Raw genomic sequence first — 26,958 nt, forward strand, 5'->3', positions numbered from 1 at the left:
TCCCTAAGATCCATCCCAAACCTCCCCTGGTGCATCTTGAGACTGTGTCCTCTTGTTCAGGTGTCACTGTATGCCAGCCAGTCACCATGATCTCACTAAGGCACTTTTCCTCTAGATGAGGATTTTCTATGTACTAAAACCAATCCAGGCTTTAACAGTACATAGACAGGTAAACATCTACAATAGCAGCCAACTATTAGTTGCGGTTGGAAGCCACAGCTCAGACACAAGAGCAGAAGCAGCCCTACCCTTGCAGTAAATGGTTATCCCCTGGCTCTCCCCCATTAGAAGCATCCTCTTGCACTTTGTAAGCTCTTTCCATTTCTCCCTGTCCTTGGCTGAGCTGTGGCAGAGGGACAGGTTGGTGTCCTGTGGCCTATGCTGCCCAGGCATTAACAGCCCTTATTCATTCCCAACTGGACATGAAGAGTCTTTCTGAGCTAATAGCTTCAACACTCTTAAGGCAGAAACATGTAAAACAGATGAAGATCACATGGGCAAGTAATTTCCCTGATGCAGTTGTGTTACCAGTCAAACTGAGCTATCATTTTTGAGCTCTGAATAGCAGACTTTGAGGTCATGGAGTGCTGCAGGGGCACCTTGACACAACCCAACTCTTTGACTCCATACTCCCAATTCCAATCCCTCCAATCCCTTCACAGTTTATCACAGAATCACAGGTTGGAAGATGCCCTTGGCCTTATAAGAGAGTAAAATGATTTTCTGCACCAATGTTGTAAACATTCATCTTGAGGTTTTGAAGGAGGTTGAGGTGTTTAGTTTTAAATAAATAACTAAATAAACAAACATGCTTTCTTCACATAAGGAACATGAAGAAGCAGCAGAAGACATTGCACATGCAAAATAAATAATGTATGTTCAGTCATTCAGTTTGTTCTCACAAACCTCTGAACCATGCCTTGAAATTATAACCCTTCTAGTTTTTAAGTACCACAGTATATTACAGGTTGGAAGGGACCTCCAGAGATCATCCAGTCCAAGCCCCGTGCCAGAGCAGCATCACCCAGGGCAGTCTGCACAGGAATGCATCCGGGGGGGTTGGAAAGGCTCCAGAGCAGGAGACTCCACAACCTCTCTGGGCAGCCTGCTCCAGGGCTCTGGCACCCTCACTCCAAAGAAGTTTCTCCTCCTGTTGAGCTGAAACCTTCTCTGGTCAAGTTTGTCTCCATTGGTCCTTGGCTTATTGCTGTGCACCACCCAAAAGTGCTTGGCCCCCTCCACTTGACCCCTAGCCCTCAGCTATTGATAGACATTGATCAGATCCCCTCTCAGCCTTCTCTTCTCCAGACTAAACAGTCCCAGGGCTCTCAGTCTCTCTTCCCAGGGGAGATGCTCAAGTCCCCTAAGCATTCCCTAAGGCTCTGCAGAGGGACCTGGACAGGCTGGACAGATGGGCAGAGTCCAAGGGCATGAGATTGAACACATCCAAGTGCCAGGTTCTGCACATTGGCCACAGCAACCCCATGCAGTGCTACAGGCTGGGGTCAGAGTGGCTGGAGAGCGGCCAGGAAGAGAGGGACCTGGGGGTACTTGTCGATGGTAGGCTGAACATGAGCCTGCAGTGTGCCCAGGTGGCCAAGAGGGCCAATGGCATCCTGGCCTGCATCAGGAACAGTGTGGCCAGCAGGAGCAGGGAGGTCATTCTGCCCCTGTACACTGCACTGGTTAGGCCACACCTTGAGTCCTGTGTCCAGTTCTGGGCCCCTCAGTTTAGGAAGGATGTTGACTTGCTGGAAGGTGTCCAGAGAAGGGCAATGAAGTTGGTGAGGGGCTTGGAACACAGCCCTGTGAGGAGAGGCTGAGGGAGCTGGGGTTGCTTAGCCTGGAGAAGAGGAGGCTCAGGGGTGACCTCATTGCTCTCTACAACTACCTGAAAGGAGGTTGTAGACAGGCAGAAGTTGGTCTCTTGTCCCAGGCAGCCAGTACCAGAACAAGAGGACACAGTCTCAGGCTGTGCCAGGGGAGGTTTAGGTTGGATGTTAGGAAGAAGTTCTATACAGAGAGAGTGATTGCCCATTGGAATGTGCTGCCCAGGAAGGTGGTGGAGTCATCATCATTGGAGGTGTCCAGGAAGAGACTTGATGGGGTGCTTGGTGCCATGGTTTAGTTGATTAGGTGGTGTTGGATTGGTTGATAGGTTGGACACGATGATCTTGAAGGTCTCTTCCAACCTGGTCTATTCTATTCTATTCTATTCTATCCTCCTGGCTCTCTGCTGGACTCTCTCCAGCAGGTCTCTGTCTCTCTGGAACTGGGGAGCCCACCAGTACAGAAAAATGTTCACATTTCTGCTAACAAATGTCTTAATTTTCTTATCCTGTGTAAAAAAAAGAACAAAATATTTTCCCACTATGCTTCACTAATTCTTCAGCACTTTTCTTGCAGTTTATTAAGATGTCACAGGAAAACCCTCAGGGGAATTTGGAGGCTATTATGTACAGTGGGGACTCCATTGGTCTTTGTGCTGTATTATTTATAAGCAAAGTCACTGAGAATGTTTTACTCAGTAGAAAATGTTGCAGCTGGAAAGCTCCTGAAATGAAAGAATGGAGGCATTTTTCACCAGCTCAAAAAGAGAGTAATTAGCAGATGCTAAGTATCCATTAGGGAATGAAGTTATTCTGACTGCAGAGGGAGTGTAGAACTTCAGTATACAAAACTGCCCAAATTGGAACTCCAACCAGCACACACAAGAGAGGCTGCTTGTTTACCATTCTGAATTACTGCAAAGTGGCAAACAGGAATAAGCCATAAAGAAGAGAGCTGATCCTCCTTCTCTCTTTCTTTTTTCATTGGGTTGTTTTTTGTTGGGTTGGTTTTTTGGTTTGGTTTGGTTTGGTTTTGAGGGGGGTGTTGGTTTGGGGTTGGTTTTTTTCGTTGTTTTTTTTTTTTACCAGATCAAATTATAGCTCAGGGAGCTCTGAAGGCCAGAATGGAAATCAGTTGAAGAGTTGAAAGGAAGCAAAAGAGATTCTGGTTTTAGTGCTATGCAGCCAGCTTCTGAGAAGGTAGAAAAAGAAAGAAGTTAACTCAGTGATTTGCACAGATGGAAAGAGTAGTTAATAGGGTTTCATTAAAGAATTCACAGTCACAGATTAGCCACCTCTCACAGGCTCACAGGATGTTAGGGGTCGGAAGGGATCTCCAGACATCTCTGAGTCCAACCCCCTGCCAGAGCAGGGCCATAGAATCCAGCACAGGTCACACAGGAACACATCCAGACAGGGCTGGAAAGTCTCCAGAGGAGACTCCACAACCTCCCTGGGGAGCCTGTTCCAGCGCTCTGGGATCCTTACAGTAAAGAACTTCTTGCTCATGCTGAGGTGGAACCTCCTGCGCTGAAGTTTCCATCTATTGCTCCTTGTCCTATCACAGGGTGCAACTGAGAAGAGCCTGTCCCTTCCTTTCTGACACTCAGATATTGATAGATATTGATCAGATCCCCTCTCAGTCTTTTCCTCTCCAGACTAAACAGCCCCAGGGCTCTCAGCTTCTCCTCACCGGGCAGTGCTGCAGTCCCTTCAGCATCCTTGTAGCCCTCCCTTGGACTCTCTCCAGCAGATCTCTGAGGTCCATCTTGAACCAAAGGGCCCAGAACTGAATACAATATTCCCAATGCAGCCTCACCAGGGCAGAGTAGAGGGGGAAGAATTCCTTTCTCCATCTGCTGGATACACTCCTCCCAGGATCCCATTGGCCTTCTTGGCCCCCAGGGCACATTGCTGTCCCATGCAGAACTTCTTGTCCACCAGCATTCCCAGGTCCTTCTCCCCAGGCCTGCTCTCCAGCAGATCACCTCCCAGCCTGTATGACGCAGTACAGGACTTTGCACTTCTCCTTTTTGAACATCATGAGGTTCCTCTGTGCCCAGCTCTCAGTCTGTCCAAGACTTGATGACTTCCAGCTATCCTCAGATATTTCCTTGTGGTGGTGAAGGTTCAGGTGTTGTGATGTATTTTAGGACAGCTATGAGGATTCAAGCAATTTGCAGCCCATCTACATTCCAAGAAACATCACTGCATTTCACCTTTTCTATGTGCAGACAATTTATGTTCTGAGCTCTTGCAGTTTTGGCTGGTATGAAGGTTGGGCCACTCTTCTTGTCAGTGTCTTATGATACCCAAAGGATATTTTAAGAGAACCTGGGGTGCTGATGGATGAGAAGCTCAACAGGAGCTAGCAGTGTGCACTTGCCAACCAGAGCCTGGGCTGCAGCAAGAAAAGCATAGCCAGCAGGACCAGGGAGTTGATTCTTCCTCTCTGCTTCACTCTGCTGAGACCCCCCCCCTGGACCACTGTGTGTACTGTTCTTCAGTACAAGGGTGATGAGAGTCTGGAACAGGCTGCCCAGGGACCTTGTAGATGACTCCTCCCTGGGAGTGTTCAAGGCCAGGTTGGACGAGGACTTGTGCAGCTGAGTGTAGTTGAGAGGTGTCCCTACCCATGGTGGGGAGGTTGGAACCTTTCCAACCTTTCCTTTCCAACCTAAGCCATTCTATGGCTCTATGGCTTCATGTGTCCAATTATTACAAGTTTTAAATTAAGTTAGAGGAACAGGGATGATAAGAATAGGAATCAATCTCCTTTTCCAGGCAAATGGCTGCTCTTAAAACCTTTGGGAGCTCAGTTTTTCCTCTTCTGCCAACAGGCAATATGAGGAGCAGAGGCATGCCAGTCATAAAATAGTTCCTAGGTGCAGCTTTTGTTCACACTTGACCCCTGTTGCAAATGACATTTAAAGCAAGACAGTCAGCATCTGCAATGCCAGAACATTGTGGCAGCAAAGCAAAGCATCATTTCTCTGCTGCCTAAATCTTTAGATCTCTATCTCACATGCAGTATGGATGAATGGTAATTAAGAGTGGCTTTTCCTAGCAAATGTCAAATGAATTTGGAGGTCTTGAGCTGTTTCTCATAGGTGCTGATGCTGTGAATTTCATCCCTGAGCAGGAATTGCTGGTGTGAGCTTTAGGACTGAATTAGAGTCCATTGGCAGAAGCTGGTTTTACTCAGGCTACGGCAGAAGGTTGTTTTCCTGGGAAAAGGGAGGGTGTTACCAGCTTCTCAAGGGCACTGGAATATGAAAGGGAGGTGTTCGGTATTTTCAGGTTTAAATCTAATCCACACCTAGAGGTGTAGAAGCTTGATTAAGATTTCAGATTGTTTATGGGTGAGAGTTGGTGTCTTGTGTCTTCCATAAAGTAAGCTGTGTTAGGTTGTCTTTGTTATGAGGAGAATAGACTAGACTAGACTAGACTAGACTAGACTAGAATAGAATAGAATAGACCAGGTTGGAAGAGACCTTCAAGATCATCGTGTCCAACCTATCAACCAATCCAACACCACCTAATCAACTAAACCATGGCACCAAGCACCCCATCAAGTCTCCTCCTGAACACCTCCAGGGATGGTGACTCCACCACCTCCCTGGGCAGCACATTCCAATCCCTGACCACTTTTGCCCTGAAAAAAGCTTTCCTAATGTCCAGTCTAAACCTCCCCAGTGGCAGCTTGAGGCCATTCCCTCTTGTTCTGTCACTAATTAGTTGGGAGAAGAGACCAGCAGCAGCCTCTCTGCAACCTCCTTTCAGGGAGCTGTAGAGAGCAGGGAGATCTCCCCTCACCCTCCTGTTTCAAACTAACCATCCCCAGCTCCTTCAGTCACCCTTCATCAGATTTGTTCTCCAGGCCTTTCACAGCTTCCTTCCCCTCCTCTGCCCTGGCTCCAGCACCTCCACATCTCTCTTGGATTAAGGTGCCGCAAACTGGACATAACAATTGAGGTGTGGCCTCCCCAGAGATGAGTCCCAGGGGACAATCCCCTCCCTGCTCTTGCTGGACACAGCTTTTATAATCCAGGCCAGGATACCTAGCCTGGAGAAGAGAAGGATCAGAGGCGACCTCATTGCCCTCTACAACTACCTGAAGGGTGGTTGTAGCCAGGTGGGGGTTGGTCTCTTCTCCCAGGCAACCAGCACCAGAACAAGGGGACACAGTCTCAAGTTGTGTCAGGGGAGGTTTAGACTCGAGGTGAGGAAAAAGTTCTTCACTGAGCGAGTCATTCGTCATTGGAATGGGCTGCCCAGGGAGGTGGTGGAGTCGCCGTCCCTGGAGGTGTTCAAGGGGAGATTGGACGTGGCGCTTGGTGCTATGATCTAGTTGTGAGGTCTGTTGGAACAGGTTGGACTTGATGATCCTTGGGGTCTCTTCCAACCTTAGTTACTGTGATACTGTGATACTGTGATACTGTGATACCATTGGCTTCCTTGGCCAATGACCTAGGCATTGCTCAGGCATACTCATTTAAGTGCACTGATGGCTCTCATACTGCTAATGCAGAAGACCTCATGTAAGACCAATGTTAGCATGTTAGATGTCAGTCTTCACTTCAAAGAATAGATTTTCAGAACAAGACTTTTCTGCACAGCTACTCTTCCACAGAAGGAAGTTATTCAGTCTCACTGCACCTGACCATGGAGATACTCAGACCATACTTGAGGTGAGGAGAAAGTTCTTCACAGAGAGAGTTGTTAGCCATTGGAATGTGCTACCCGGGGAGGTGTTCAAGAGGGGCTTGGACATGGCACTTGGTGCCATGGTTTAGTGGTCATGAGGTGTTGGGTGACAGGTTGGACTTGATGATCCTTGGGGTCTCTTCCAACCTTAGTTACTGTGATACTGTGATTCTATATGAGGATAGTGAGAGACTGGCACAGGTTGCCCAGGGAGGTGGTGGCAGCCTCATCCCTGGGAGTTTATAAGGCCATGGCAGGGGGGTTGGAACTGGCTGATCCTTGAGGTCCCTTCCAACCCTGACAATTCTGTGATCCTGTGTGATTTTTTCATCCTTGTTTTGCCTACTCATTCTTTTCACAAGATTTTCTCTAAATCGTGATTCACTTGAAGTTAGGAAGTCCCCAGGGCTTTAAAGGGCTCAAGAAAACTGCCTACAAGTTTTTTACAAGGGAGGTTGTAGATGAATGCAGTAATTGGAGTAGATGCTTCCTTACACTGAAAGCCAGAATGTTCTGTAACCTTTCCTTTAGCATGCTTCACCTCGATCTTCAAATTGGCTAGAAGGTAGTATTGCTAATTTCTGGTGCAGCTGTCACTGCAGCCTTGTCTTACTGTGCCCTGTTCCCTGTGATTAAATCCTTAATATCCCAAAAAAGAGAAGAGGGGAAAAAATAAAACAAAGAAAAAAATAATGAGGGCATTGGAAAGTTTTCTCTGAATTAGTCATAAGGACAAACTGCAGTAAGCTTCATCAGGTGTTTTAGAATCAGAGAATTGTCAGGGCTGGAAGGGACCTCAAGGATCAGCCAGTTCAACCCCTCTGTCATGGCCAGGGACACCTCACACTACAGCAGGTTGCTCACAGCCACATCCAGCCTGGCTGCAAAAACCTCCAGGCATGAGGCTGCCACCACCTCCCTGGGCAACCTGTGCCAGTCTCTCACCACCCTCATGGGGAACAACTTCTTCCTCACATCCCATCTGAATCTTCCCATTTATAGCTTTGCTCCATTCCCCCCAGTCTTATCCCTCCCTGACACCCTCAAAAGTCCCTCCCCAGCTTTCTTGTAGCCCCCTTCAGAGACTGGAAGGCCACAATTAGGTCTCCTCAGAGCCTTCTCTTCTCCAGACTGAACAACCCCAACTCCCTCAGTCTGCTTCCATGGCATCATCCTCTTGGCCCTTCTCTGGGCACCTGTAATGGGCTGGGGCAGATCCCCTCCCCACCACAGGCAGAAATAACAACTCAGACAAACGGATTGGAAAAGTGATGGAAAGTTTAAATAGGAAAACCATAAAAACAGCAATGAAAGTTTTACAGAGACCCAAAAGCACCGGGACAAAGAGAGAGATCCCGGAACATACCCAAGAACATCCCATCCCCACCTGGGGGCACATCCAAACCCCCCAGGGCTCCTGAAGTTTAGTGACTACTTCTTGCAAAGAGTTCTATGCAACAAAGCCTACCAGCAAGTGTGGCCTAAATTGATTTACAACCCAGATCTACAAAGATCCTCACATGCCCAAGCTTCTGACCTCAGTGTCATTGAATCACCTGAACAGCAACTTGGTTGTTCCTTCCTGGGGCTGAACTTTTGCTTCTCTACATTTTCTGTGTCATGTTAACTAAGTCATGTTACCAATCCTAAGCCTAGGGGTTGAATGTCCGGAAGTGGATGTGCTATGGGGAAAGAAACACATACAGATCCTAATATGTTTGGGGTTTTCTTTTCCTTTGAGTTGAAGGCAGAGATAGTGTTTTTAGTTATAAAGTAAACTTCACAGAATCACAGGAACATTCAGGTTGAAAGAGACCCTCAGGATCACCAAGTCTAACCATTAATGCTACTCTACAAGGGTCACCCCTAAACCATAGCCCCAAGCACCACATCCAAACCACCTTGAAACACAGCCAGGCTTGGGGGCTCCACCACCTCCCTGGGCAGCACATTCCAATCCCTGACCACTCCTGATGGGAAAAACTTCTTCCTGATGTCCAGTCCAAACCTACCCAGTCACAGCTTGAGGCCATTCCCTCTTGTTATAGAATCACAGAATCATAGTATCAGTCAGGGTTGGAAGAGACCTCAAGGATCAGCTAGTTCCAACCCCACACCATGGGCAGGGACACCTCACACTAGATCAGCCTGGACAGAGCCTCATCCAGCCTGGGCTTAAACACCTCTAGGGATGGGGCCTCAACCTCTTCCCTGGACAACCCATTCCAGGGCTTCACCACTCTCATGGGGAAGAACTTCCTCCTCACATCCAGCCTGCATCTCCCCACCTCCAGCTTCTTTCCATTCCCCCTAGTCCTATCACTACCTGAGATCCTGAAAAGTCCCTCCCCAGCCTTCTTGTAGTCCCCTTCAGATACTGGAAGGCCACAATTAGGTCACCTCAGAGCCTTCTCTTCTCCAGACTGAACAGCCCCAACTCCTTCAGTCTGTCCTCATAGGAGAGGTGCTCCAGCCCTCTGCTCATCCTCGTGGCCCTTCTCTGGACACCTTCCAGCACCTCCAGATCCCTCTTGTAATAGAGGCCTGTGGTGGTGAGAGAAGGCCCAGCTCTCCCTCCCCCACAAAGAAAGAAACCACGGCTGACTCAGTCGGAGAAGCAAAGGGTATGAACTGTATTTACAAGCAGGAAAGTTCTTCCCAGCAAGACAGATTTGCCATTGGGATGTGCTGCCCAGGGAGGTGGTGGAGTCACCATCCCTGGAGGTGTTCAAAAATGGCTTGGATGTGGCACTTGGAGCCATGGTTTAGTTGTCAGGAGGTGTTGGGTGATAGGTTGGACTTGATGATCTCTGAGGTCTTTTCCAACCTTATTAATTCTATGATTCTATATTTACATGTTTCAGAAACTCGGCTTGGAGTTTTATTGGTTTCCTACATTTGCTCTTGCATTTCTAAGGCTGTAATCAGCTTTTTCCATTTGATATTGTCTAATTTAAGACAACATTCAGCCCCTTGATTTGTCCTTTGGTGTCATTCCCTAGATTTGTGCTGTTCAGCCTAAGTTCATTTGTTCCAGGAAAGCTGTAATAGGTTTTAGGCAGTAGACATATTGCAGTAGTTATTTTGAAACTTTAATGAATACCATTAAAGAGCCAAAGGTACAGGAGAGCAATTCCACAGGACAGGAAAATAAAGGCCAAAAGGTATGGAGCCACTCTACTCTCACAGGCAGTTACCTAACTTCTGTTGAGCTTGCAGTGTATAACTGCAGAGACCGCAGTGCTCCCTTTTTGCCTGTGCCCCTGATTGAGAAGCCTGGCTTTTGGCAGGTTCCTTTTACTCCTTTCACTGTCCTCTTTTCATCCATTTTCATTCCCCTCCTCCCCCCCCCCCCCTTTCTCTTCATATTCTTCCTTGTTTCTAAAACATTAAAAAGCTGTTGTTCAATCTCACTTTGTCTTAAAAAAAAAATACTAACCCCAAACATAAGAATAGAGTGGAGTGGAGTGGAGTGGAGTGGAGTGGAGTGGAGTGGAGTGGAGTGGAGTGGAGTGGAGTGGAGTGGAGTGGAGTGGAGTGGAGTGGAGTAGAATAGGAGTGGACAGGATAGGATAGGATAGGATAGGATAGGATAGGATAGAATGGAATAGAATAGACTAGAATAGAATTAACCAGGTTGGAAAAGACCTTTGAGATCATCAAGTCCAACCTATCACCCAACACCATCTAATCAACTAAACCATGGTACCAAGTGCCCCATCCAGGCTCTTCTTAAACACCTCCAGGGATGGCGACTCTGTCTCCCTATGTGTTGCCCTTTGCTTGCTTGCAGCTCCTTCCTCTTGAATATGTGGCTTCATGTTTCCTGTTTCTCTTTTCTTCACCACCACTTCAGGTCTCTGCAGGACCTCTCCAGGCAGACGGATATTCCTTACGGCACTGTCTTCGACTCTGCGGTCTACGAGCACGTCCGAGTGAAAGGCATGAATCCCTTTGAGAGGGACAGCATGTATTCCCAGATGTGGAGGATGATTAACAGAAGTAATGGCTCAGAGAACAACGTCTTGGAGTCGACTGCAGGCATTCAGAAGGTACTGCTGTGACTTACTTCTGCTTCCCGTTGGAGACGCTCTGCCGAAACGCCGCCTTTGCTTAGTTGTTGGTAAAGGGCCTCTGTGCTGCCAGACTTGTGCTTGAGTGGCAAAAGAAATGCTGCAAAAAGTAATTTAGCTTCAAAAAGGAAAGCTGATAGAATTTCCTGGGGAGGATGAAGGGGCTGTAAGGGCTTAAATAGCAGAAGTTCCCTTTTCAGGGAAAATAGATGACCTGCTGGAACATCTCTGCTATGAGGACAGGCTGGGGGAGCTGCAGCTTTTCAGCCTGGAGAAGAGAAGACTTGGGGAGACCATAGAGCAGTCTTCCAGTACCTGAAGGGGGCCTATGAGAAGGCTACAGAGGGTCTGTTTCCAAAGGCCTGTAGTGACAGGACCAGGAGCAATGGTTTGAAATGAGACAAAAGTAGATTTGGACCAAATGGGAGGAACGAGTTGTGCACCATGAGAGTGCTGGAACACTGGAACAATTTTCCCAGGGAGGTAATTGAGGCCCCATCCCTGGAGATACTCATGGTCAGGTTTTACAAGGCTCTGAGGACCCTGGTCTAGTGGAGGATGTCCCTCCAGGGGGCTTGGACTGGATGACCTTTGGAGGTCCATTCCAAGCCAAACCATTCTGTGGTTTTGTGTTTTTTACCTATAAGGGATGCATTTGCACCCAAATAATGATAGCTTAGTTGTTTTTCACTATGAGGGATGCATTTGCACCCAAATAATGATAGCTTAGTTGTTTTTCACTATGAGGGATGCATTTGCACCCAAATAATGATGGTTCAGTTGTTTTTCACTGTAAGGGATGTAGCTGCACCCAAATAATTATGGCTTAGTTGTTTTTTCATTATAAAGGAAGCTTTTTCACCCAAGTAATGATGGCTCAGTTATTTTTCACTATAAGGGATGCATCTGCACACAAATAATGATGGCTTAGTTGTTTTTCACTACAAGGGATGCATTTGCACCCAAATAATGACTGTGCCAAATAATTGCTGCAAACTTATTGCATCATCAGTGAGGACTGAGACTTCTCAGCTGTGTAGCTTGCTCTCAGTGACATTTTAAAAAGTTAGTACCCAGGGTGTTTGCTCTTTAAAAAGATTTATAGGTAAGAGAGATGAATGCATTTGTCCAGACACAAAATGGGATTAGGATCATTGGAGGTCCACCCCAGAAGATGTGGCAAGGTACTGTAAAAAGCTTAAAGTGTTTTGAATATAGGACATTGATTAACTTACTGTAAAAGGCTCCTGTCTCCTGACTTTCAACCTGTAGTTCTGAGTCATCAAATCATAGAATTGTTAGGATTGGAAGGGACCTCAAGGATCAGCCAGTTCAACCTCTCTGCCATGGCCAGGGACACCTCACACTACAGCAGGTTGCTCACAGCCACATCCAGCCTGGCTGCAAAAACCTCCAGGCATGAGGCTGCCACCACCTCCCTGGGCAACCTGTGCCAGCCTCTCATCACCCTCATGGGGAACAACTTCTTCCTAGCATCCAGTATGAATCTACCCTCCTCCAGCTTGGATCCATTCCCCCCAGTCCTATCACTCCCTGACACCCTCAAAAGTCCCTCCCCAGCTTTCTTGGAGCCCCCTTCAGACACTGGAAGGCCACAATTAGGTCTCCTCAGAGCCTTCTCTTCTCCAGACTGAACAACCCCAACTCCCTCAGTCTGCTTCCATGGCAGAGGTGCTCCAGCCCTCTAATCATCCTCTTGGCCCTTCTCTGGACACCTGTAATGGGTTGGGGCAAACCCCCTTCCCACCACAGGCAGAAATAACAACTCAGACAAACGGATTGGAAAAGTGATGGAAAGTTTAAATAGGAAAACAATAAAAACCAACAACGAAAGTTTTACAGAGACCCACAAGCACTGCGACAAAGAGAGAGATCCCAGAACATACCCAAGAATGTCCCATCCCCACCTGGGGGTACACCCAAACCCCCCAGGGCTTATTGATTCTATGATTCTACAAAAGGCTGGGGATCTTTGGATGTGCTGGAAGGGACTCTACATTTTGGGATTCTTTTGTCCCTGTGCTTACAGCTCCTGTACAACACTTGCTGCTTTTCCATTTCCATCACTTCTGCAATCCATTTGTGTGAGTATCATTCTTTTGCCCCTCTCAGGGGCAAGAGAGGATCTGCCTGGTATCAAACCAGGACAGAACCCAAAAAGGGAATGATAACAAAATGTTTAGGTGGTCTTCATGTCTGTGTGGGGCCTTAGAAGTCATAAGAGATGTTGTACCTCCCAAACCATGTGAGAAAAGGATGGGAGTCAAAAGATAACAAAGTGCTGTATCTTTGAAGGCAGTTGGGGAGAGGAGAATGTGTTAAAATAAAGGGCTTAAGGAGGCAGGCTGCGGGAAAGTGGAACTGTAACATTCATGTACTTCTCAATAAATAGCCACTGGCTCTGCAGCTCCTGGCCCCTAGGCTCAACATGAGGACACTTGGCTCACCTTGTCGCCATGGTCCTGCTCTCATTTAGTCTCTTAGTTTGTATCTTAGCTCATTGTGGTGGAACCAGCTGGACTGGTGTTATAAAATGTAGATGTTTATGTATTTTCCTGCCTAATATTTCTGGCAGAGGGCTCTTCAGACCCCACCATAGCTTATTTACAAAGTGTATTTACAGGGTCTGTTACTCAGGTGTGAGTGATACATTCCACATGTGAAGACAGTTAAATGATTTGAGCACAACTCTGAGAATTCCCAATACAGGATTTAAATTGGAAATTTGCTGTGATCTTTGTTTTCCCACCAGGGGCACTCTGTAGCAGATTAGCCAGGGGCTCACAGCTTGTTCCTCTGTCTGGGATCTTCCCAGACATTGTAGCTATAATTCAAATGGCTCTTGGCTCTGGGAGGGCTAAGGCTCTCTATCCTCTTGTGCCCAGTTCACAGGCTGGGGCTTTTCCTTGGCTAGGAGGGGGCTAAGGGTCTCTCTCCTCTCCTGCCCAGTTCACAGGCTGGGGCTTGTCCTTGGCTAGGAGGGGGCTAAGGGTCTCTCTCTTGTATTCCATCACCAGGCTGTAGGACTGCTGGTTGCCTTGCTTCAGGAGCAAGCCCAGGTGTAGCTCTTGCCTGCTAGGACAAGCTCTTCAGCTGCAACTCAGGCAACATTTGGCTCCTGTTGCTTGCTTGGTGAGCACAAGGCCAGTTGCCTACCTTCTCAGCTAGTTTCAGTACTGTCTCAAGACAATGAATGCCCTTTGGTACCAGAGAAACCTGCTAGCTGCACCTATGGGATGGGGCATATCCAAATGTGGCCAGGGGCACACACAGGTCACAGGTGTGGTACAAGGCTAAGTACACCTGCTACACCTTTACCTGGACCAGCTGCACCCCAGGAAGTGTTCAGGCTTGTACATTCACAGGTGCTTAAGTCATTGTCTGGGCTAGGGCATGCTTTGGGATTTGTCCCTGCAGGACAACCAGGACCACTATATTTCTGACAATACAACAGAAGCCATTGCTACTTTTCAGGGGTTTGTATTTATTGGCCCTGTTCTTCTCATAAATAAGGTGCATGCATCTCACTCTGTGTGAGCTTCAACTTCATCATTAGGAAGGATGTTGACTTGCTGAAGGGAGGTTGTATCCAGGTGGGGGTTGGTCTCTTCTCCCAGGCAACCAGCACCAGAACAAGAGGACACAGTCTCAAGCTGTGCCAGGAGAGGTTTAGGCTGGAGGTTAGGAAGAAGTTCTTCCCAGCAAGAGAGATTGGCCATTGGAATGTGCTGCCCAGGGAGGTGGCGGAGTCACCATCCTTGGAGGTGTTTAAGAAGAGACTGGATGGGGTGCTTGGTTGCATGGTTTAATTGATTAGGTGGTGTTGGGTGATAGGTTGGGCACGATGATCTTCCAACCTGGTCTATTCTATTCTATTCTATTCTATTCTATTCTATTCTATTCTATTCTATTCTATTCTATTCTATTCTATTCTATTCTATTCTATCCATAATGAACAGCTATATATACCATCAGGTCTGGTTAGGGCAGCAGGGTAGATCTACTCTGAACAGAGCATAATTCTGAACACCTCAAGCAGGAGACAGCCTGGAAAGTGAAGGCACTAGATATTTTTCTGCCACTTACTATCTTTTCCTTTCTTAAAAGGCAACAGAAAGCAGCTGAAGACATGAATTGTGGGTAGGGGAGCATTCAGTTGTTTGTCTTCCTGTTCTGTCAAATCAAAATGGATGGGGAGGTAGCTGTATTGCCTGGATTATTCTGGAGAATATTCACTTTTGTCTTCTTTTTTTCCTTTCCATTATTGTTCCTAAGTGTTTTGTGTATCTGAAATTGATTTTCCTTTTTGCATGGGTTATGAAATATGCATCCCATTCCATCAAAGGACTCTCTTTTTGAGGAAGTTATTTATTCAGGGAGGATTTGCAGAGGCCTAAGTCATGCCTGCTTAAACATTCATTGAGGGCTCCAAGAAAAAAAATCATTTAGGCTTAAACATATCACATTACATATCTCTTTATGCCTTCTTAAAAAGCACATTACCCTGCTTAATCCTTTACAAGCACCACAGGCTTTTCCCACCCTTGGAACTCTTCCCATTTAAAATATAATGAAGCACTTCCATTGTGCCCCTGACTGCTCTTTCTTCCCTGGAGTATAATAGTTCCTGATGCCCTACCCTCCCCACCTTGTTCTTTTGAACATGATAGCATAGCCTACAGCGTCTGCATTTTCTCTCAGGAGTACAAAGTGGAAAATTCCCTTCCCAGAATGCACAGGCAGAATAAGAATGCCTTTGAAACCTCTCTCTGTTTAACTCTAGCGGCCAAACACTGAGCCAGTAGGAAACTTTTGGCTAACTGTCAGGAAAAATAATGCTTCTGGGTGGTGCACGAAAAGGAACTCCTCTCAGGCTGTCATAATATTTCCTCTTCAGCTTGCACACAGCATCAAAAGGGAATCTGATCTTGAGGCTTTGATTTCTTGTGGTCCCACTTGTGGATCCTGGGGTGCAGCAAGAAAAGTGTGGCCAGCAGGGCTAGGGAGGTTCTTTCCCCACTCTACTCTGCCCTGCTGAGACCACAGCTGCAGTCCTGTGTCCAGTTCTGGGCTCCCCAGTTCAAGAGAGACAGAGACCTGCTGGAGAGAGTCCAGCAGAGAGCCAGGAGGATGCTTAGGGGACTTGAGCATCTCCCCTGTGAAGAGAGACTGAGAGCCCTGGGGCTGTTTAGTCTGGAGAAGAGAAGGCTGAGAGGGGATCTGATCAATGTCTATCAATAGCTGGAGACTGGGTGTCAAGTGGAGGAGGGGGGCGGGGCAAACTCTTTTGGGTGGTGCACATCAATAAACCAAGGAGCAATGGAGACAAACTTGAACATGTTCAGCTCAACATGAGGAGAAACTTCTTTGGAGTGAGGGTGCCAGAGCCCTGGAGCAGGCTGCCCAGAGAGGTTGTGGAGTCTCCTTCTCTGGAGCCTTTCCAACCCCCCCTGGATGCATTCCTGTGCAGACTGCCCTGGGTGATGCTGCTCTGGCAGTGAGGTTGGACTGGATGATCCCTGGAGATCCCTTCCAACCTCTAATGTACTTGGTACTGTGAACTGCTGAGGTCCTTTGTTTTCCCTGGACACTGTGGATGACACTTTTATCTTCCTGAGAATATTTTAATGGCAATAATATTGTTTAACTATGAGTAGTCCATAACAAAGCTCTAATAAGCTGACTTGTCTGGGGAAGAAAGGAGTAATAATGATTTTGGATTCTGTGCCAGGACAATTTGTTAATGAAGGGATGTGGTTATTCTGCATTTAGAATCACAAAATTTTCAAGGTTGGAAGGGACCTCAAGGCTCAGCCAGTTCCAAGCCCCCTGCCATGGGCAAGGACACCTCACACTACAGCAGGTTGCTCACAGGTTTTGCCTGGCTGCAAAAACCTCCAGACATGAGGCTGCCACCACCTCCCTGGGCAACCTGTGCCAGTCTCTCACCACCCTCATGGGGAACAACTTCTTCCTCACATCCAATCTCAATCTACCCATTTCTAGTTTTGCTCTATTCCCCCCAGTCCTATCACTCCCTAGCACCTTAAACGTTCCTCAGTAGCTTTCATGCTTTCATCAGTAGCAGCAGGAAGAAGTTTCCTTTTGTTGGGACAAATATCTGTCTGGCCAGTAAAAATACAATGAAAACAAGAAACACCAAGACAGACTTTTTAGCTATTGGATCTGTGCTGTGATTCAGCAGTTTGGCAGTGCCCCAGAATGGGATAAGAAGTAAAACAGGCAGGAGTATATAGAAATGCTGAGGCTGTATTCCAGTCCCCCTGTGTCTTCATTCATTACAGGGGGATCAGCTACTCTCTGCATCTGCTGCTTAGCAAAATAATTATCAACTCAGACACTGGTTCCCTCCTTCTCCTCTGGCTCCAGAGGAAATACCTCTAGGGGAGATGAGGTGTTCTGTCGCTGCCCTAAAAGTAATAAGGTTTGGAAGTACCCTTAAGACCTTGACAAGTTCAGCTCCACAGCTGCAGGTGCAATTTATCTATTTTTCAATTACCATCTCCTGCACAGTCCACAACTTAGAGCTGACAGGTGCCTGAGGCTACTGAATGCACCTGCTGTCCCCACTATGTATCATCATAGGTGGTCTGGCTCCATCTTATTTGTCATATACCATCCTTTTCCTGGAAGCCAGATATCAACACAGAGCCTGAGCGAGACTTACAAGTGCAGTTCTGTTACTAATGGCAGGAGGATTGCCTGATCCACTGGCACTAGAATGTTTAGAATCACAGAATGGTCCAGGCTGGCAAGGACCTCCAAAGCTCATCCAGTCCAACTCCCCGCAGTCAGCAGGGACATCCCCAACTAGATCAGGTTGCCCAGGGCCTCATCCAGCCTCACCTTCACTATATGAGCAAAGGAGCCTCAACCACCTCCCTGGGCAACCTCTTCCAGTGTTCCACCACCCTCATAGTAAACAACTTGTTCCTAACATCCAATCTCAATCTGCTCTGCTCTAGTCTGAAGCCATTGTCCCTGGTCCTGTCCCTGCAGGCCTTTGCAAACAGTCTCTCTGCAGCCTTCCTGTAGCCCCCTTCAGGTACTGGCAGGCTGCTCTTAGGTCTCCCTGGAGCCTTTTCTTCTCCAGGCTGAACATCCCCAGCTCCCTCAGCCTGTCCTCACAGCAGAGGTGCTCCAAGCCCCTGAGCATTTTCATGATCCTCCTCTGGACCCTCTCCATCAGGTCCATGTCCTTCCTATATTGAGTGTTCCAGACCTGTACACAGTGCTCCAGGTGAGGTCTCAGCAGAGCAGGGCAAAGTGACAGAATCACCTCTCTGGCTCTGCTGGCAATCCTGCTTTGGATGCAGCCCAGGCTGCCATTGACATTCTATGCTGCAAGCTCATCCTGCCTGCTCCTGTCCAGCTTCTCCTCCACCAGCACCCCCAAGTCCTTTTCCTCAGGGCTGCTTTCTATCACCTTCTCCCTCAGTCTGTATTGACAATGAGGATTGTTGTGGCCCAGCTGCAAACCTTGCACTTGCTCTTGTTGAACTTCAGGAGGTTCACCTGGGCCCAACCTTTCCAGTTTGTCCAGGTTTAATGTCTCCTATCTTGTCAACACATTTTTGGGGGGACAGGAGAACCAACTGTATCTCATTGCAAAGCCTATTTCTCATAGACATCATAAATTGGCTTCAGTTTGCATGAGCCAAAAGAGTGATCAGCTTGGAGAAAGCCTTTATTTAATTGACTTTTTTCTGTAATGCTTTGTGTCTTTGCTTCTATATCAAAGGCTTAAGCAAGCTTGCAGCACTGCAAACATTTAGAATGCTGACAGGAAGCACTACAAACTCAGCATGCTTTTACTTTCAAGACCTGTCAAAAGGCTAATTGCTACCTGGATGAGCTCAAGGAGGTCAGTGCACTTCAGAATAGAATAGAATAGAATAGAATAGAATAGAATAGAATAGAATAGAATAGAATAGAATAGAAATAACCAGGTTGGAAAAAACCTTTGAGATCATCAAGTCCAACCTATCACCCAACACCATCCAATCAACTAAACCATGGCACCAAGTGCCTCATCCAGGCTCTTCCTTAACACCTCCAGGGATGGTGACTCCACCACCTTCTTGGGCAGCACATTCCAGTGGCCAATCTCTCTTGCTGGGAAGAATTTCTTCCTAACCTCTAGCCTAAACCTCCCCTGGCACAGCTGGAGACTGTGTCCTCTTGTTCTGGTGCTGGTTGCCTAGGAGAAGAGACCAACCCCCACCTGGCTGCAACCACCCTTCAGGGAGTTGGGGACAGCAATAAGGTCTCCCCTGAGCCTCCTCTTCTCCATGCTAAGCAACCCCAGCTCCCTCAGCCTCTCCTCACAGGGCTGTGCTCCAGACCCCTCCCTAGCCTCATTGCCCTTCTCTGGACACCTTCCAGCATCTCAACATCTTTCCTGAACTGTAGAGCCTAGAACTGGACACAGGACTCAAGGTGTGGCCTAACCAGTGCTGAGTACAGGGCAGAATGACTTCCCTGCTCCTGCTGGCCACACTGGTCCTGATGCAGGCCAGGATGCCATTGGCCTTCTTGGCCACCTGGGCACACTGATGGCTCATGTTCAGCTGCTGTCAACCAGTACTCCTAGGTCCTTTTCTGCCTGGCTTCTCTCCAGCCACTCTGACCCCAGCCTGCAGCACTGCATGGGGTTGTTGTGGCCAATGTGTAGAACCTGGCACTTGGATGTGTTCAATCTCATGCCCTTGGACTCAGCCCATCTGTCCAGCCTGGCAAGGTCCCTCTGCAGAGCTCTCCCACCCTCTAACAGATCAACTCCTGACCCCAGCTTGGTGTCATTTGCAAACTTCCTGATGATGGACCTGTGACAGTTTAACAGAGCACAGAGAAGATCCTGTGCATGGCTTTAAAATCAGATGTAAAACTGTTTTCCTGCAGCCTCCTTTTCTCAGATGTCAAGTTAGGCTCAACAAAAGGCTTGTTCTCACTCAGGCACACTCCTAAGGATATACTAAACTCTGATCTAACTTGGACTTTCCAAGAAGTTTTCACAGGTTTTAACTGGAGCAGAATGCCTGGAAAGGAGATTGTCTGTAGAGTTTGCCTTTATTCAAATGGAAATGAGGAGGAAGTTCTTTACTGTAAGGGTCCCAGAGCACTGGAACAGGCTCCCCAGGGAGGCTGTAGAGTCTCCTTCTCTGGAGACTTTCAAGCCCTGTGATCTTGTGAAATGTAAGTCTGAATTTGAGTCAGCCTACACATCAAGAACTGGATATACACAGAGGTTTTCATCCAACAGCTAAGGAAGCCATCTGCTGCTGTCTTGCTTCTGCCTCCAAAGTTTCCTGACAATTTCACCTGACTTCCTCTTCTCCTGTTTCATGCTCCTGAATGCTCCTTCCCACTTGGCTCTCACTGAAATGCCATCCAAGCTGTTCTTGACTTCTGTTCAAAGGTCAGCCTGCACATGCCTGCCAGTTGCCTGAACAGCTTTGGATGTCACTGACTGAATGTCTCTGTCCAGAGAGGGGAAGAGCCTCAGTTCAGCCTCAGTAACATTGCCATGTTAGCAAACTGGAGGCACAAACAGGGCCAAAATATCACAGAATCACCAAGGTTGGAAGAGACCTCAAAGATCATCAAGTCCAACCTGTCACCACAGACCTCATGACTAGACCATGGCACCAAGTGCCACGTCCAATCCCCTCTTGAACATCTTCAGGGATGGTGACTCCACCACCTCCCTGGGCAGCACATTCCAATGATGAACGACTCGCTCAGTGAAGAACTTTCTCCTCACCTCCAGCCTAAACTTCCCCTGGTGCAGCTTGAGACTGTGTCCTCTTGTTCTGGTGCTGGTTGCCTGGGAGAAGAGACCAACCCCCACCTGGCTACAACCTCCCTTAAGGTAGTTATAGACAGCAAGAAGGTCTCCCCTGAGCCTCCTCTTCTCCAGGCTAAGCAACCCCAGCTCCCTCAGCCTCTCCTCACAGGGCTGTGCTCAAGGCCTCTCCCCAGCCTTGTTGCCCTTCTCTGGACACGTTCAAGTGTCTCAAGTGGACAGAACAGAAGGCTTAGAGAGAGACAGAAAATAGAGAGAGAGAGAAGAGGGAGAGAGAACAGGAAAGGAATTATATTACCACACCCCACACCCCCCAAAACAGTTTGGGTCTGTGGAGGAAGGCTGCTGCCACTTTGGCTTGGAGGAGAGGTCATCCTTGTTGGCTGTGCTGGAGGAAGGGAAGGAGAGATCCCAAAGTCCAAGTCCAGGTCCTTCCCTGAGCAGCCTCTTCAGCTCCATGAGCTGCAGCAGGCAGATCTTAGGACACAGAGAAAGGGTTCCTCCTGGTCTACTGCTTCCAGGCTCCATGGTGATGTCTTTTCTCCTGTGTCTCCTTTTCTTTCCTTGTATTTTCTTCTCAGTTTTTCTCCTCCTGAGCAGGCATTGCCCAGGTCTTCGATACAGTGTTTCAGGTATGTGTCCAGGTGGTGAATCCACTGTACCCTTTGCACCATCCTCCCTTCCCAGGGTAGCTGATGGGTAGAGATAATCTTGGCTATGCACATTCCAGAGGGTCCTTATCCAGTGGCAGCTGCTCACCACCCCCTCCCTTGGCAGACACTGTCTGGGTGAGGAGCAAAGGTGATTTGATCTTTGTTGATTCACATCAAGAGAGACAGGATTTAGTCTCTTACAGTGACCTCCTGCTGTGGTGCTATGCCATTCTACCTTGCATGACTGCCTTGGCTTCCTCTCCCTCTCTTTTCTCTCTGTTATTTTGAAGAACTTTCTGGAGCTGTTCTCTAACTTTTGTGGGCCATCCTATATCCAAGACCACAGTCTTTTCTAGCTGTAGCTCATCTCTGAGTACTCTCAAGCACAAACAATCACAGCTTGAACCCATTGTTCATTGTCCTGTCACCAGGGGCCACCAGAAAGAGCCTGGCACCTTCACCCAGTTTCAGCTAGTGGCTCCAGGGAGACAACTCTTGCACTCAACTGAGCTCCTTCTATCTTCAATAAAACTGGTGTTTTCCTCTGCTGTCTTCCATATAGAAAGAGTGGTTGGAGGAGCTGGGGATGGTTAGTTTGGAAAAGAGGAGGCTGAGAGAACTCATTGCTGTCTACAGCTACCTGAAAGGACCTTGTGGAGAGGCTGCTGCTCACAAATCAGTGATAGAACAAGAGGGAATGGCCTCAAGCTGCACAGGGTAGGTTTAGACTGGACATTAGGAAGAATTTTTTCCCAGTGAGAGTGGTCAGGAATTGGAATGTGCTGGGCAGGGAGGTGGTGGAGTCCCCAGGCCTGGATGTGGTTCGGATGTGGTGCTTGCGGCTATGGTTTAGGGGTGACCCCTACAGAATAGGGTTCATGGTTGGACTTGGTGATCTTAAGGCTCTTTTCCAATCTGAATGTTTCTGTGATTCTGTGATTCTATGCTTGACCACTTAGTTCAGCCTAAAACCTACAGTAGCTGACCTCATTTTCTTTCCTGTCACTTTCTATTGCTTAAGGTTGTGTGTCTGTTTAAGTTTTACCTTCCATAACACGTCTCTGATGTACCCATACAACCTCCAGGCCGTTGCTTCAGTTCATTACTTGAGACACTGGCACAGGTTGCTGAGGGAGGTGGTGGAAGGCTCATCCCTGGAGGTCTTTAAGGCCAGGCTGGATGTGCCTGTGAACAACCTGATGTAGTGTAAGGTGTGAGCCCATGGCAGGGGGTTTGGAACTGGGTGATCCTTGAGGTCCCTTCCAGCCCTGAAAATTCTATGATTCAGTAGTTTTCAGTGTTCTTTTCTGGGACCTTTATAAGGCACTCATTCCACAGTTAGTTCTACTTAAAATGCTTGCATTTTAAAAACGGGAAAAAAGGGGGGAGAAAGTCTGGATTTTCACAGCTCTTCACTGTCAGTTCTGATTCTCCCTGTAGCTTTCTCATTTCTGAACTGAAAATATTTTGTGTGAGCTTCCAGTGCAACTCCTTTTTCAAGCACCTTTATGCTTTCTCCAAGGAGCCTTCTGTATGATAGAAAATTTTCCCTCAAGACTTGTCTTTTCCTCAAGCTCCTTGACAATCCCCTTTGTTATTACACTATCAAAAGCCTTGACAACTGGGTGTCTTGTGTGCTGCCACTGCTACCCAGCAACTCAGCAGCACTGTTTTGTTGTTTCTTTAGGCTTTTCCTCCTCCTTTGTTTTATTTTATAACTACCTGTGGTAGGTTGAGAGAGGGCTTAGCTCTCCCTCCTCCACAGAGTAAGAAACCACAGCTAACTCAGTCGAAGAGCAAAAGCTATATATTTACAAGCATATATGGAAAGCAGGTTATATATAACACAATATATACAGATATATAACACAATATATACACAGAAATACACAGCAAAGAGAAATAACACAACAAAAATCCCTCCCCGGGGGAGGGATCCCCTCCTTGGAACCCCCTCTCTCCCCCCTACCTCCCTTTTTCCCCAAAAAGCGGTTAGAGAGAGAGAAAGGCAAGTTACTAAGGAAAAGAGTTGTTAGCAAGCTTCAAAAGCCCATGCAGGATTAGTGTTTGCTTATCTGAAGGCCAACTCCAGCAGTTTGCAGAAGAAGCAGGCAGGGAGAACAGGCTGAAACTCCAACTCCCCCAACTCCCAAACCGAACTGAACTGAGGAAAAAAAAATTTCCAACTGCTTCACAATCTAAAGCTGAATTTTTGTTTATCCACCAATGAAATTCGTTTAGAATATCAGAATGTTTTGGTTCTAGCACCGAAAACATTTAGCCAGTGTGTCTCAGCGCTGCTTGTCCTTAAAGGCACAGCCTCAAACTATCACACTACCATAGAAGAAGGCAGAGGGGAACTCACACTGTAGTCATCTAAATACTGTTATAGCTGTGATGTGAGTGAAACCAAAGAGTGAGCAAACCCACAGGATCACAGGATGGTAGGGGGTGGAAGGGAGTAGAGTCTGTCCCTTCCTGACACTCCTCTGAATGCACCCCTGGATCCCATTGGCCTTCTTGGCCACCAGGGCACATTTCTGTCCCATGCAGAACTTGTTGTCCACCAGCACTCCCAGGTCCTGCTCTACAGGGCTGCTCTCCAGCACATCCCCTCCCAGCCTGTACTGCTGCAGTTTATTCCTCCTGCCCAAGAGCAGGACTCTGCACTTCTTCTCCTTGCTGAACCTCATTAGGTTCCTCTCTGCCCAGCTCTCAGTCTGTCCAAGCCCAAGGTTAACTCTGCTTTTTGTGTGTGCATGAGGATTATTTCAGATACCAAATGCCTGCCAATGCGCTCTGTGCCTTATATTGGCAGCACTTGTGCAGAGCTGGATTCCTGCCATCGGGACAGGGTAGTACTCCAGGTGTTTCTCTCACCACACCATCCTAATTAGTCCACTTCTACACAAAAGAAACTCCATCTGAAATCTCCACCAGCATAGGAATCAATTTTCCTCTCTGAGAGGGGATTTAATCAATATTTATAACTATCTGAGGGCTGGCGGTCAGGAGGGAGGGGCCAGGCTCTGCTCAGTCGTGCACTGGGATAGGACAAGGGGCAATGGATAGAAACTCCAGCACAGGAGGTTCCACCTCAACATGAAGAGGAACTTCTTCCCTGTGAGGGTCACAGAGCCCTGGAGCAGGCTGCCCAGAGAGGTTGTGGAGTCTCCTTCTCTGGAGACTTTCCAGCCCAATCTGGATGTGTTCCTGTGTGACCTGTGCTGGATTCTATGGTCCTGCTCTGGCAGGGGGCGGTTGGACTTGATGATCTCCAGAGGTCACTTCCAACCCCTAACATCCTGTGAGCCTCTGATTGTTTTGCCATATAAAACCATGATTACAGGTTTGGAAATAGGCTCAGGTATGAAGTCCTTAACTTCCTATTTGGCCATTAGAATGAAGGTTGAGGACCCCCCTACCCCATGCTTAGTCCTCAGAGGGCTGTCAGCCACTCTTCCCTCAGCTGAAATGTCTGGACTCAGCTTTCTGCAGAATGCAATTCTCCAGGATTCAAGCAAAATTAGGCCCTTAGGGTATATTCTTATTTCTGAATGCCATTTCTAGTCACACAGTATGATCTTATTTTGATAGGCTCTGTACAAAATAAGCTGCCAGGAAAAATGGGTTTCCAGCATAGCCTCCCTAGAGAAAGAAATTGTCTGTCTGTGATAGTTAGGGAGGAAACTTGGGCACCTAAATTAGGCACCTGAAGTTGCACATGATGAGAGAGAATGGTTGTAGGCATGACAGTTAAAGGATCCAAGTGAAGCAAAATTCTGAAGATAAGAAAGGACATATCCAAAACAACCAAGCTTTCAGGGCAACAGATTCTCTCTGAAAACAAGCAGAAAACTCCAAGATGAGAAAACTGTCTCAGAGATTAATGCAATCATGTTAATTGGTCAGACAAGAGAAATACAGAGTTGTCATACGGTCATAGAATCATGGAATCAATAAGGTTGGAAAAGACCTCAGAGAAGGTGAGAGAGTCATTTGCCATTGGAATGTGGTGCCCAGGGAGGTGGTGGAGTCACCATCCCTGGAGGTGTTCAAGAGGGAATAGGATCACAGTTTCAAAGTATCACTAAGGTTGGAAGAGACCTCAAATATCATCGAGTCCAACCTGTCACCACAGACCTCATGACTAGACCATGGCACCAAGTGCCACATCCAATCCCCTCTTGAACACCTCCAGGGATGGTGACTCCACCACCTCCCTGGGCACCACATTCCAATGGCTAACAGCTCTCTCAGGGAAGAACTTTCTCATTACCTCGAGCCTAAACATCCCCTGGCACAGCTTGAGACTGTGTCCTCTTGTTCTGGTGCTGGTTGCTAGAGAGAAGAGACCAACCCTCTCCTGGCTACAACCACCTTTCAGGTAGTTGTAGACAGCAAGAAGGTCTCCCCTGAGCCTCCTCTTCTCCAGGCTAAACAATCCCAGCTCCCTCAGCCTCTCCTCATAAGGCATATGGGACTTGGTGTCATGGTTTAGTCATGAGGTCTGTGGTGGCAGGTTGGACTTGATGATCTTTGAGGTCTCTTCCAACCTTAGTGATTCTGTGATCATCAAGTCCAACCTATCACCCAACACCTCCTGAGAACTAAACCATGGCTCCCAAGTGCCACATCCAATCCTTTTTTGAACACCTCCAGAGACAGTGACTCCACCACCTCCCTGGGCAGCACATTCCTATGGCCAATCTCTCTTGCTGGGAAGACCTTCTCCTCACCTCTAGCCTAAGCATCCCCTGGCACAGCTTGAGACTGTGTCCTCTTGTTCTGGTGCTGGTTGCTAGAGAGAAGAGACCAATCCTCTCCTGGCTACAAACACCTTTCAGGTAGTTGTAGAGAGCAATGAGGTCTCCCCTGAGCCTCCTCTTCTCCAGGCTAAGCAACCCCAGCTCCCTCAGCCTCTCCTCACAGGGCTGTGCTCCAGAGTCCTCCCCAGCCTCATTGCCTCTCTCTGGAGACGTTCAAGAGTCTCAATGTCCTTCTTAAATTGAGGAGCCCAGAACTGGACTCCAGGTGTGGCCTAACCAGTGCTGAGCACAGGGCAGAATGACTTCCCTGCTCCTGCTGGCCACACTATTGCTGATGCACTCATAATAGAAGCCGGAGACAATGAGAGGTAAGAAGAAATTATTGCGCAATAAAATCTTCTTTGTTCACCCCTGTCTTTTAATACCACATCAGACTGTTTAAAATTTTAGCTCCCATGCTCATCTTTCCAGGTTAGGCTGTAGCTCTCCTTTCAGGATAAAGGCAGAGATGTCAGACCCAGAGAGGCTGTTTTCTGAGAAATACTCTTGTTGTGGTAATGGTCATGATCATTAACTTAGTTTATTCTTGGGTGTTCATTCTGGAATACTGCATCCAGTTCTGGGCTCCCCAGTTCAGGAGGGACAGGGATCTGCTGGAGAGAGTCCAAGAGAGGGCTGCAAGGATGCTGAAGGGACTGCAGCACTGCCTGGGGAGGAGAGGCTGAGGGTCCTAGGGCTGTTTAGTCTGGAGAAGGCTGAGAGGGGATTAAATAAATGTCTATCAATACCTGAGGGCTGGGGGTCAGGAAGGAAGGGACAGCCTTTGCTCAGTTGTACCCTGGGATACGACCTGGGATGTCAGCTACAGCACAGAAGCTTCCACCTCAACATGAGGAGGAACTTCTTCACTGTGAGGGTCCCAGAGCCCTGGAACAGGCTGCCCAGAGAGGTTGTGGAGTCTCCTCCTCTGGAGCCTTTCCAGCCCTGTCTGCATGTGTTCCTGTGTGACCTGTGGTAGATTCTGTGGTGCTGCTCTGGCAGGGGGGTTGGACTTGGTGATCTCTGGAGATTCCTTCCAAC

General features: G+C 47.8%; 1 protein-coding gene across 2 annotated transcripts in view; it reads left to right on the forward strand.

The window, feature by feature from the left end:
- Positions 1 to 26,958, forward strand: part of GRID2 (glutamate ionotropic receptor delta type subunit 2) — a 1,073,619-nt gene that overhangs the window by 948,388 nt on the left and 98,273 nt on the right. For both annotated transcript variants that reach the window (XM_054163312.1, XM_054163301.1), the window contains one exon: positions 10,393 to 10,588. In XM_054163312.1, the coding sequence (XP_054019287.1) occupies positions 10,393 to 10,588 (196 nt within the window). The remainder of the gene's footprint in view (positions 1 to 10,392; positions 10,589 to 26,958) is intronic.

The sequence above is a fragment of the Dryobates pubescens genome, chromosome 1, assembly GCF_014839835.1.
Source record: "Dryobates pubescens isolate bDryPub1 chromosome 1, bDryPub1.pri, whole genome shotgun sequence".
In the NCBI taxonomy this organism is placed as follows: Eukaryota; Metazoa; Chordata; class Aves; order Piciformes; family Picidae; genus Dryobates; species Dryobates pubescens.